The 12,812-nt window shown below is 39.5% G+C and overlaps 1 protein-coding gene across 1 annotated transcript in view; it reads left to right on the top strand.

Annotated features, from left to right (window-relative positions):
- Positions 1 to 12,159, top strand: part of LOC139730470 (uncharacterized) — a 38,431-nt gene extending 26,272 nt beyond the window's left edge. The window contains exons 21-32 of the mRNA XM_071641311.1: positions 582 to 754; positions 1,586 to 1,824; positions 3,709 to 3,836; positions 4,695 to 4,813; positions 6,267 to 6,486; positions 6,876 to 6,983; positions 7,832 to 7,964; positions 8,568 to 8,729; positions 9,653 to 10,033; positions 10,291 to 10,381; positions 10,869 to 11,037; positions 11,815 to 12,159. Coding sequence (XP_071497412.1) covers positions 582 to 754; positions 1,586 to 1,824; positions 3,709 to 3,836; positions 4,695 to 4,813; positions 6,267 to 6,486; positions 6,876 to 6,983; positions 7,832 to 7,964; positions 8,568 to 8,729; positions 9,653 to 10,033; positions 10,291 to 10,381; positions 10,869 to 11,037; positions 11,815 to 11,946 — 2,055 coding nt within the window. The 3' untranslated portion in view covers positions 11,947 to 12,159. The remainder of the gene's footprint in view (positions 1 to 581; positions 755 to 1,585; positions 1,825 to 3,708; positions 3,837 to 4,694; positions 4,814 to 6,266; positions 6,487 to 6,875; positions 6,984 to 7,831; positions 7,965 to 8,567; positions 8,730 to 9,652; positions 10,034 to 10,290; positions 10,382 to 10,868; positions 11,038 to 11,814) is intronic.
- Positions 12,160 to 12,812: the final 653 nt, after the last annotated feature.

Genomic DNA, 12,812 nt, shown 5'->3' with positions numbered 1-12,812 from the left:
TTTGCATGTCCTCCTCAGCAGATAAGTTCTGTCTGTGCCCATATATTTGAAAAAAAAAAATTAAGGGTAGTCAAATTTTGTTTAAAAAAACAAATGGAGAGCTGCTCAACTCCTACATCACACAGAGTCGCCAATTTATTTTTCTCTCTAAACTTCTATCATTCATTGTGTGTGTGTTTCCTTGAATTTGTTCTACTGTAAAAGTGGTTTCTTCCGCGGTGGTTTTATTTTCACACTTTTCGCGCTTAGAGTTTGAACCGCAAATTTAACATCACGCAAAAATGTTTTGAACTTGTCGCTTGTACAACGCTATCATTACCGACCGCGAATTTAAACACACGCGAAAAAGTCCGCACCGATGGAAACCACGAAAGTTTCTGTACGCAAAAGAAACCACTTTTACAGTAAATCACATCTCTAATTTTTCTGTTTTTATTCAAAGCAACAAAATATCTTGAAAGCAAGAGATTTTCAATATTAAAGCAGAGAGATGAAGATGTGCTACAAAGAGAGACAACTGACAAAAATCTGTAAAAAGCATGATATCTTATTGGAATTTCTGGTTAATGGTGACCTGATAGGAGGTGCTGGAGCTGAAGGCTAAGAGTGGAGATGTCTCCCTGATGGAGGGAATGGAGAAGGAGAGGCAGGAGCTGGTGGAAGCCATCAAAAGAGAACGTCGGAGACTCCAGGATCTAGAGAAGGAGAAGGATGAGATGGAGGGCAGAGTGAGGAGCTTACATGAGCTTTCCAGGTACATTGTAGGAAAGGGGTATAAGGGAGCAATCAGGAGTCTTTACATTGTGAGATGTGGTTCTATAGCGCCATTTTGTCATCTTTACCTGCCCAACACTTCATGCCCTAATGGCATGACTGACCTCTCTGATCCAAAGTGTGCCCTTGTCAACTGCCTCACCCAGCTTCTGGATGTATCTTAAGATTACGAACGAGATCTTGTACTCATATGGAAGTAGAAGAAGAAGCACCATTACAGTTTGGCAATTATCAGCTGAAATACAAAGTGCAGAAACAAGGCCATCCCTGATTGATTTCACCATCAGACACCAGAATAAATGTGATTTGATAATGCTTTGTGAGTTGTTTCTAGAAATTGACGTCAGGTCAGTTGGACTAATTCATTATAGTAGATACGTAAGTTTGTATCATCAGTGGTAGATTTTGAAGGTGAACTTTAGTTTTGAGGCTCGGATTACTGGTACATTCAGTACTGGCATTGCGAACACCCCAGATATTACTGGAGCAAAAGATGAAAGGTCAACTATGTCAAAGATAAAAGATTACTGTAAAACGAGGAATGTTCGCTTGCATTTTAATTTTGCGAAATTCGTGAAAGCCAAGATTCGCGAAATTAAAATGCACATATGAGTTCTTGTCCAGACTAAACGCTTTGAATGTTAGAGGCAACTCGCAAAAATTTCATGCCTCGAAAAAGGCCGTTGGCTTCAATTCGGGAAAATTTCATGCCGCAAAAATATTGTGTCTTACAGTAACAACTGTATCGCAATCTCATGTCACTTATTGCCACATATTGTGGTTTCTCTTCTCTCTATTCTAAAATGCACAGACAAATTCCTACCAGTGAGGAAACTAACCTTCCAAATGGTTACCCTGACAACCATGTGACTCCTCGCGACTCGAGGCGGAGGCGGCAACGAGATGTCTTGGACACACCAGGTGTGGATGTGATGGAACTCAACGAACTTGATCCAATGACACCCTCCCCTACAAAGAATGTCAGACCAATGGTACATCCCAGAGACTTGCCAAGAACACCAGGGCAGTGGGATGCTCCACTTCCAAGAGGTAAGGTCAAGTATTACCAACTGATGTAACAAATCTCATACTCTGTATATGCTCCTCCACTTCAAAAGGAGGTGAAAAAAGTGCTTGTGACTGACACATACAGTACTCTTTTATGATTTATAAACCTGACATACTAAAGTAATAGCTGCTGTGTGGTATTGCCATAGCAATGTGATAACAAATACATTCTGTCTAATGGCCTCTGCCTCCAGGCAAATATGGCAATAATGAACTGCTTTGTTGAGGATAGGTCTACAGCTTTTCATAAAGTCTGAGTCTGCTGTTGCAACTGTTCAAATAAAATATTGAAAAATTTGAGCATTGAAAATATGTTTAATTTCATCAGACAATTATGAGCTGGCTGATGGGAATGTGCTTTGTCTTTAGATTTACTGCCTCACATTATTATTCTCTATGTGCCACAATGTAAACCCACTATGTGCCACATTATTCTGAGACTGCAACACAGTGCTTTTGGAAACAATCTGTCTTTCAAAGTCGTATATAGAAGTGTTTATGCTGGAAATGCAGTATGGCAAGTTGCAGAGAAAACTGGAAGCTACACTATGATGTGAATTTCAGGGCTATGATGCTTACAATGTAGTGTGGCAATGGTATATTGCAATTTATTACTCAGTTTGTGGATGGATGTGCATTTGAACAAAATATGAAAAGTTGGTAAGCCATTGACTGAGTTGGGCGTGTGAATATGGCACACAAAGAGTTTATAACTGAGCACTATGAAGCTGGAATCTGATTCAGTCAATTCACATTGCTGTAATCTTGCTTTTTTCCAGTCATATTAGGCTACTTAAAACTGAATTATCATGAAATCAGGTCCTACTGTACACTAGTTCCATTTTCATAATTTTTTGAAGTATTGAAAAGTGCAAACAAAAATGAGAACCAAAGAAAGAGAATGAATGCATGCATAAGTGTTTCTATCATCAGCAGTGATGATATTTGTTCATGTTACCAGACTCAAGTTTATTTTGAAGCTTGAATTATTGTTACTCTGATATTGATACTATATTATGTAGATATACATGTACATGTAGTGCTAGTGATCTCCATCAACTTCTTATATCTGCAAGCAAAGGCCACTAAGCTGATGGCAGATTGATGTGACTTCAGCAGATGTTGCCTTGATCAGGAAAACAGAGAATTCATTTATGCTGTACATGTATACCAATATACAATGTATTTATAACAAATGTAAATAGAAGAAAACTGACCAGAAATGAATATAATTTATTATTGGAAAATTGAGCAAAGAAACTGGGATTCCAATCGGAACTAAAAAAAACCCGGTGGGATTAGGGTTAAACCTGACATAAACCCGAATCCCATTTTCTTTGCTCAATTTTCCAATATATTTATGATACATTTTAGCAGTGCGTGTGTGCGACAATACATTGTACACATATTGTTCGGCAAAGAAAAAAACCCCCACAAAGATTACTCATTATTTTACTGAGAAAGAAGAATGTCTTGAAATGACAAACTATATATCTGACAAAATTACTATGACTTCCTCTCCATAAAGGCCAGCCCTCTGAAGTTTTGCAAACTTCCACTCTTGTCTGCAAATTATTGCAAAAGAGCATTGTGTCAAACGTCTGATCGAAGACCTGCTTGCTTTGCCAGATAAAAAGGTATCTCTTTATTGTACAGAATATCACCTCTTTAAATTATTTTTCTCTTCTGCTGAGTATTGTGTCCTGGAACAGGATGTTGCCAGCTGTGTTGATAGGTAGTCTTTTTCAAGGCAACCAAGCTTTTTTTTTCCAAAATCCTTTAAAGTCCATCCTTCCCTTCCACAAACTCTGCAGATAAAGACTAACACCTGAAATGTTCTATGTCCATCACTTCTTGACCTGTCAGAAACTGATGAAGATGAGGAAGATTACCATGACCTTGGTAGTAACAAGGTTAGGAGAGGAAGGAGTAAGAGTGGAGCTCAGAGGCATGCAGGGTACAACCGAGCCTCGTACGACATTGACAGGGACAAGGTGTGTATGCATGCTATCGTCTGACCACATGAAATCTTGCCACATGTTTCTAATTCTATAGCAGTGGTGCTAGAAGCTATGCTATGAAACAACAAACCTTGGTGACCTTGTGTCAAACCACAGAGTTTAAGTTTTTGTATGTTTACACACACTCACCAGTTTCAACTTTGGTCACAAATAAAGGTAAATGTGAAAAATGGAAATTGCCATGTGAATGCCACATTGTAATCTGTTCCCTCGACAAGCAGCTTGCTGTTTTTTTTTTATGCACCTCGTGTTGCTTACTCTTGTCTATTGCACTCTACTGCTGCCGTATAAAAAGGAAATAGTTTACAATTTTTGAAAAATTTATTTTAGACTGAAATATCCTTAAGTTTTAGTATTGCAGGAGTTTCTATATATCCCTGTCTCCGAGACATTTCCGCACTCCTTTCACGTACTCTACCAGAAATTGTCACTGTACTTTTGATCTTTTCACTCATAGATTTCATTATCTATTTACGACGACACACAACTAAGAAGTTAATAAAGAGAAAACTGATGTTCATATCAATGACAGGAGCATACAGTGGACTCCTGTTATATCAAAGTCCTCGGGACAGGCAGTTTTCTTTTGTTATGCCAATATTTTGCTATAACTTAACAAATGAACAATAAAAAAAGTAGAAGCAATGATTTTGCAACCTTGATTTTTATTTCTTTGTAACTGGAACTTTGTTATAACCATGTTTGTTATAACAGGAGTGCACTGTACAAGCAATGTGCTGTCACCACTATAGTATCTTTGAATGTGGTCAGCTGCAGCAAACACATGACACTTATACCAAGTCCTTCTAATATGTCTTCTCCTATCTGTAGCTGATTTATGAACGTCCTCCATCAAGGCACACAGGGAGGCGTGCATGGCCTGATGCCTTTCCAGAATCTGACACATCAGAATTTGATGAGACAGCTGCACGCCAGCAGACTTATCACAAGTAAGTTGTGATACCTATCTCTCTCTATAGTTTTGTTTTGTATTCATACATACATATTGCTCTTGCGTGTCATTGTGCCTGCTTGTGTCTTTGTGCATTGTTGGTTGCTTCTCTTTGACATGTAAATAGAGTCAAGATGAATAAATCCTCCGTTATTGCCAGGCCATTATTGAGCAATATATGATTCATGCCTGAATAGTGTTAGTGGATGGACTTTCTTTTTACTGAAAGTTTTCAAAAACCTGTTATCCCTCAAAACCTGTTGAGAATATAATGAATGAATGGTATGCTGAATGACTGGTTTATTTCAACACAATTAAGTGCCCATGTTTGAATGCAAAGTTAACAATGTTGTGAAAACCAGAGTGCTGTTAGAAAAGGAAAAGTAGGGGATGGGGGTGGGGGAACTATTTAAAATATTCAACACAGGATAGGATGCTGTTTTCTTGTTGATGACCCCTAAAAAGACTGGGCCCCCCCCCTCGACATTTCGCGCAATTACTCAGCAACACGCAATGCTCTCGCCGCGATGCTCTATGACTTTCTTCTTTCGAGTTTCCCGCACATTTTGACACCAAATTTGTGACGCCCGGGGGTACGGTTCTGAAGTTACATAACTTTTTGTACATGCACGTGAGACCGAAAATGGCTCAAAAATGTGATTTTGTGTACAAAGTCAATACAAATTGAGTTTTATCACATGGTTCATATAAATATGCTTATTTTACTCTCAATGGCTAAAATCAATTTGTTTTAGTAGTATTATGCTTCAAAAAGGGTCTGCCACAAATTTTGCTGAAAAAAACAACAGAAACAAAAGGTCGAAAAAAACAAAGAAATATATAAGAAATTCATAAAACAATAAAATAAATAAGAAATTGATTTTGATACCGAATTTTTTTTCAAGTACATTTGCTAAGAATGCTACATAGAATATCTAGACCAAAAATGAGCACTTTTGGAGCTTTATTTACTGATTTAGATAAAAAAGTCTGATTTCTCGCATAAATTAGCATAATTAATCAATATAAAATAAAAGAAGACTATTTTGGAAAATTTGAATATACGATCTTGTAGATTACATCGCACACTACCATTGTGCAAATTTCCGCGGCGATCGCGCGATCCACGGCCGAGATCTTAAGGGGGGGGGCCCTTTAGGCCCCCCCCCCCCAAGTCTTTCGAGCTACCAAAATAGCCCAGTCTTTTTAGGGTTAAGTTACAACAGAAGGTTGCTACAGTATCAGAGCTATTGGAGTGTATCTAAGTTTACCTTCAAAGTGAGTAAAACATCCTCTGTCCTGAAATCAAACTGTGTAGAAACTTAGGGTCTCAATTTCAAAGGGCTTTACAAAAATGAAACCTACAAGAAGTGGAATATGGCCCCTGAGGCTGATACAGCACAGTAGATTTGGCAGCAGACTGACCCCTGTCTTCCCTCAATCTAAACCAGTGATCTGCGTCTGCGCCTAGCAGAGGAGAATGGTGCCATCCGACGGGCCAAGGAGTTCCTCAAGAGACAAAAGAGGCAGCTCCACCAGCAGCAAGTGGCTCTGGAAGATGCCAAGGTAGAATGGAGGCGGGACCTGAGGCAGTCTTATGATGAGGAACCAGACCCAGTCAGTGGGGGAACATCAATGCTTTATGAGGATGTCAGACTTGGGTTAGAACGGGTAAGGAATGACAGTGCAGTCAGTGAGTATTATGCAGAGATGGGAGGGTATTATCCTTTACCACTCAGGTATGCTAGCCTAGCTGTTTGTCTATACTGGCTCATGATTTCGGAGTGTCCTGTTCAAATAGTATATACCAGCAAATGTTATTTGTTTCAATGAATTCATATCTCCAGGAGGCCGTGTGATAGCAGTGGAGAGTGAGCCAAGTCATGCAATGTCTGCAGAAAAAAATATTGCTTCATGGACCCTATCATTAGTACATCAATGAAATGAGTGGATTATGTATTTTCTTTTCTTTGAGGTTCACTTGTCAAATGATCAGCTGTTTTTAGATTGTGAGAGATAATGGATAATGTGACCACTGTTTGTATGTTTGTATCACACAGGAGGCTCTGGAGCTGGATAAAGCAATGGTGAACTTTACCACAGGGCGTCGCCTGGTGAGGGAGAAGGAGTATAAACTCAAACGCTTAGAGGAGTCACTTAATGACAAGGTAGGAGATGTGGTCAGTGAGGGTCATCGTTCACTTCATATTGGCTGTCGAATTGACAGCATGTCCAGTCATTGATGTATTCTCTTATAGTATAATTAATGTAGCCACGTTGCAATATTAACATAATTCCAGCATCAATGTCATGTTGTGTGGACAGGTGATTGTGCATATACATTAATAATTTCTTAGTGTTTCCACCTGTATTGAAGTTTTCCCCTATTAATTCCTTGTCAATTTCATATCAATGGTGTTAATCATAACAACATGCAATTGTACCGTGCGCCTCCATTATAAGGAATATGGTTAAAACAATATTCTTGTGACAACGAAATGAAATTCAGGTCTCAAAATTATCATCTATATATCTTTTAAAACTAATATGTTCGGCTGTAACAGATTTTCGACATAGCGACAGAACACTCCTGGTCTCAAAGACTTCGTTACTACAAGAGTCACCTGTATTGTATAAGGAATCAAAACAAGCCAATCTCTAATTTAGAGAGGAGAAAAGGCCTCTCATTCTCTGAGTCAAAGCATGATAGTGAAGAAGGCAGGGGGGGGGGGGGGGGCAACTCTTAGGTAGTAAGAACAAATTGAATGATCATGGTTGATGTTGTAAAAGAAATGTAAAATGAATGGACATTTGAAAACTCTCCAGACTTCAGTTCTTAAGACAGTCACTTTCCCTACCCCCACCCTATTCAAATTTAAATATCCTGCATTGTAAAAGACTGTAACTTTTTATGAGATTTGATATGATTACATCTGAGGAATGTCAAGTGGGGAAACGTCAGCATGGCTGTTTAGAGGTCCATCTCTTTCTGTGTTTGCCTTTGTCTGTGGAATAGAGCACGTTTGGGGACAGTGAGATAGACCCCCACCCAGAGTCTACTCACACTGCAGGGATTTTCCTCGATGAATCATCTGGAAGCAGTGATGGAAGGAGTAGCAGTGCCAGTGGGGAGGACCTCATCAAACCAGGTGGCTTGTCTGATTCAATTCCTCTGTCTGTCTTCATTACAACAGTTCATACTTTATGACTTCTCTTGTGACATTTTTCACATGATACATGTAATACCACAATAGTAGAATCCTGAGATAGTGGTTTCAGTCTCCCTTTGTCTCATCCTGTGCTGATTGAACCAAAGGCGTGTTTTTCTTCTTTTTTTGTATATCAAATGTTTTAGAGATTGATGTAGATCTGAAGCTATGGATATACATTATCGTCAAGAGACTAAATTAGCCACCTGTTAGAGTATTCACAAGTTGATCGGAGAAGATAAGACTATTGTGTCATTAGTTAAAAAGTACTTCATGTGCAGGCAATAGAAACTGAGGTGGAAAGAAAAATATGTGTGACTTGTAATTCAATTTGATATATCTAAAAAATCATAGGCTGTAAAGGAACAATTACTCTTTATGCAAATGTTATAGAAGTTTTCTATTGTATTATATTGTGTAGAGTACTATTCAAGATATTGACTTGTATTTTATTGATTTGGGAAATGGTGATGTGCAGTATGCAGTGCAGTTTATTTGCAGTCATGGTCTTCAAGCCAGTGCTTCTTGCCTAACACAATCCAGATCCAAAAGCACACAAGTTGCTTTCCAAGAGAAGGGAACGACCTGGGCGTGGGCAGAGTGATGACCCCGCCCATGTGGTCAAGTCCCTGAATAACATCAATGCTCAACTTCAGAACGTCCTGGGTGTCTTGCAGCAGAGGGATGTATTACCTACAGCCACAGGTATCCTGTACATGGTCTTACTATGATTGATGTATTCTTTTTTCTAGCAGTATTTTACAAACCATGCTTCAAAACATCCCCCCCTTTTTATGAAATCATTTGAAACAGTATCTTTTTTTCAGCTAGTTTCCACAGTTTAAACTTTTGATTGGTCATTTATTTCTGTGACCAGGGCCCTGTTTCATAAAGCTGTTCGTAGAGTTACGAACAACTTACGAGTGACTGGTGATCAGTTCTGATGTGCTATACTTATCATAATTTCCATAATTCAGCACGCAAGAACTGATCACCAGTTGCTCATAAGTCAATGGTAACTTTACGAACAGCTTTATGAAACACCCCCCAGAGTCATTAAGTACCCAGCTACAAACGACAGGAGCCTGTTCATGAGCCTGTTCATGAGAGCCTGTTAGCCTTGTGTAGGATGTTGTGACAAGTTCTTTAGTTCACTCTTTTGTGTTCATGATTGTGATGGAATAGAGGAGACTCTACAGAGACTATTGATATGATTTTCTAAGGTTAAAAAAACTTTTCAGCTAGCTTCTTTCCTCATTTGAACACCTCGGGCCCGTTTCATAAAACTTGTCATCAGTGACAACTGCCACATTTCTATGACAAATTTGCTCTCAGCCAATCAGATGCAAGGATTTCAGTAGCTTGTCACATCTATGACGACTTGTCACTGATGATAAGTTTTATGAAACGGGCCCCAGAACTCGCAGGGAATCATTTCATCTAGGAGATTTTACCCTCTTTTATGGCAAGAGGACAACCTATACATTTTCAATTGTGGACATTGATTTTGTGATCTTTTGGTACATTCACTCTACTCTTATGTAGTGAGATAAATTTGTGCACAGAAATGGAATTTTGTGTAAAGATGCTCCAACAGTGTCTCCATCTATCTTGTTTTGGTTTGACAGCCCCCCTCCAAGGCCCCTATTCACAGTCACCCCCAGCACCATCACACATCCAAAATGGCCACGCGTATCAAGCGCCACCACAAGAGACAACACACAGATCTCACATCCCTTACTCAGCTCCTCCTCACAAATATTCAAATCACCCCTACCCACAAGCTCCTCCCCCTCAGACATACTCAGTGCCCAATGTGAGGAGTGCTCACTATGGAGATGTCAGGCCCCACCCAGCACCTTATGAATATGCAGCAGTCTCTAGGCAGGGCAACACACCCTCTAGGCCGTGGACAGGAGGAGGAGGTGCATTTGATCTGGTCAATCCAGGCTACGGGGCGGAGTCTGCAGAGCAGGCCATGAGTCGGAAATGGAGGAGATACTTTGGAGGTAAGAACAGAAACCTTGATAGACTTACACTTGAAATAGTGAAAACAGTAAATCATATTTAGCTGTTCTGTTGAATACCAGTCATGTCTGAATATATCTGTGTTCACCATGTCAAAAGAGAACATTTTGTTTTCCTTTTTAAATCATTCATGGTTTTCTTGAAATACAAGTGTTCTGAATACCAGTTATAGAGATGGATCAGTGTTCAAAACATTGTTATCATTTGTTTGCTTGTTTGTTTGTTTTTTACCGTGTAGACCAGCGATCAAGGGGGTCCAGTGTCAACCCTGGCTTCCCAGTTACTGGGGGACAGGAGCAGCCCAGTTTTGGTGGTTACGTCTCTGCAAGGTAGGATTACAAATTCATTTCTTACAATTCTTTTTGAATTCTTTACAAATTTCAATTAATACAATTCTTTTCAATTTGTGGTTTATTTGGAATGCTCATTCTTGTCACTTTAAAATGTGCAGGTGTGATGATGTAGTGTAGGATGAAATGGTTGGCTCAACAATGAGAATCTCCAGCATCTTCTGTGTTGATTCATAAGAACTCATCTTCAAACACAACCCCAGTTCTGTATGATTCCATGTAGGACCCACCAAAAAAGAAAAAGAAAAAAAAAAGAAGACCCAAATAAAATCCCTGAACAACTAGTTCTCTGGTGACTTTGAATTTATGATAAGATATCATGTACATTTTTAGGTAGAAATAAGACTGCATGAAAACTTCATTTTTTTTTTTTTTTTTTTTCTAAATTGATGCATATGTCATGATGTTGACAAGTGATTAATGCTCCATTCTGTGTTGGTTCATGACCTTTGCCACCCTCTGCCAGAGACCAGCTGCAAGCATTCAGAGATTCTGGTTCATCTAGCCTAGGTGGTGTTCCCATGGCAACCAACCAAGGTTCCTCCACCCAGAGCAAGCTGATGGAGCTGAATGACTGGCTGAAGAGACATCGAATGACAGGCTTGATCAATGGAGCAGACCAGGACCCCACCAGTGTCATGGATCCTTCAAGTCTAAAAGGTAGCATGCCTGGGAGCAAGCCATCTATTGCAATTTTAAAGCCAACCCAAAATTAGCCCATGATGGTCCAAGTTCACTACTCCTGTCGTGAACTTGTAGTACTGGACTTGTAATAGTCAATTAAAAAGGAGGATCTGAAATTACCTTGTGATAATAACAATTGCTGTAAGATTAACATGTGAAGGAATTTTGTGCCTAAGGGCTTACCTCATTGAAGGTGGCTCATACCATATCCAGCATTATCATAGAGGAATAGATATTATAATATGGATCACAATTATAGATATCATAATTGGATTCCCTTGTAAACAAGGAATCCAACAGGAAAGTAAAACCATATCACAGACAAGTAACAGTGGTTATTTAACAGTAGTTTGAGGGTTTTAACATGACACATTTTTTTGCCCACTGTGTTGTTCAGGACAAACTTCTTCCTTCTCGTAGCCATATAAATTCTTATTTTAAAAAAAAAAGAAATCTTTGTCCTTTGTTCGTTCCCTGGAATTATAATGCAATAGAAACAAAAATGTTGGTAATGATCCTGTGATTTATCTTGTTAAAGCATTTTTTTGTTGCATCTGACCTCGCTGTAATGGGACTCCCCCACATGTTGTGGACATGGCATCACATTGCGTAATGCCACGAGCATGGAACTTGCTAAAGTTTGTTGCCCATGACACATGACTGACCATTACATTGACCAATGTCCATGCTCCACAGCTCCCTCCCTGAGTCTGACCAGTGACAGTAAGAGCCAGTCTTCCCGCTCAGCCAATCTCTCTTCTGGAGTTCATGCTAACTTCCCATCAGATCGCCAGAAGCCTTCCCAGACCAGGCTGGAACTAGATGCCGATAATCAGATCAGGATTAGAGAGGTCAGGTGATTGGTCACCTGATGGTTCCATGCATCATCTGGTCATGTAACAAGTATATTGAAGTTTCCCCATCGGCATTTACTGTCTGTTTACTACATCTGAACACACAATTTCTTGTTCTGTTTTTTTCTTTCTTTCTTCTTTAATACTACAATGGAATTATCAGGACACATACTTGGCTTCCTTACAATAAACATTGAACCTATTGTATGTCCAACATGCTGACATGGATTATCTTCTCAGTTTTCCTTACACACTTCTTTTACATGCCAAGGACTTAGCCAGGCTGTGATAAGCTGCCAGTGTATATTAGGCCATGGGGTGAGCTGGTTTTTTCGCTTGTTTCGTTCCGACAACTGCGGCACTAAAATTTCTCCACAGCTACGTGTAAACAAATAACCAAAAAGGCTACAGGAAAAAGTTCGACACAAACCCTCCTGCAGTATTTTGGTAATTTAGGGGGAAACAGTGAACTTTTTTGTCACTGAGGAGCTGAATATGTACACTTTGCCGTGTACGATATTCATTCGCGAACGATCATGTGATGTATGTTATCCAATCCGAATCGAGAATTATTGTTTACGAGTCAAAATGGCCGCCCCCTGTGAGCCTGTCGACGCGTCTACGTCGTCTGCTCAGCCGAAACTTATTATGCGTTATTATGCATGTAACATCGATGAAGTTTGAAAATTTCACGGCTATGACAAACCTAAGATAGACGAAACCTATTTTGTGTGCCAAAGAGTGGATCAAATTGAGTGGGGGAGACCGTGAAATCGCAGACCAGAACGAAGTGATTCAGCTGCTCAGGGGGACTGACTGCAACCTACGTAGTAGGTTAATTTACAGGTTAGTTTACGTGCGTACAGTCGAGT

Source organism: Diadema antillarum, unplaced genomic scaffold, assembly GCF_040938485.1.
Source record: "Diadema antillarum isolate AM-2024a unplaced genomic scaffold, OU_Dant_1.0 seq00000315_RagTag, whole genome shotgun sequence".
Lineage (NCBI taxonomy): Eukaryota > Metazoa > Echinodermata > Echinoidea > Diadematoida > Diadematidae > Diadema > Diadema antillarum.
This window is presented reverse-complemented; position numbering and strand designations above follow the sequence as displayed.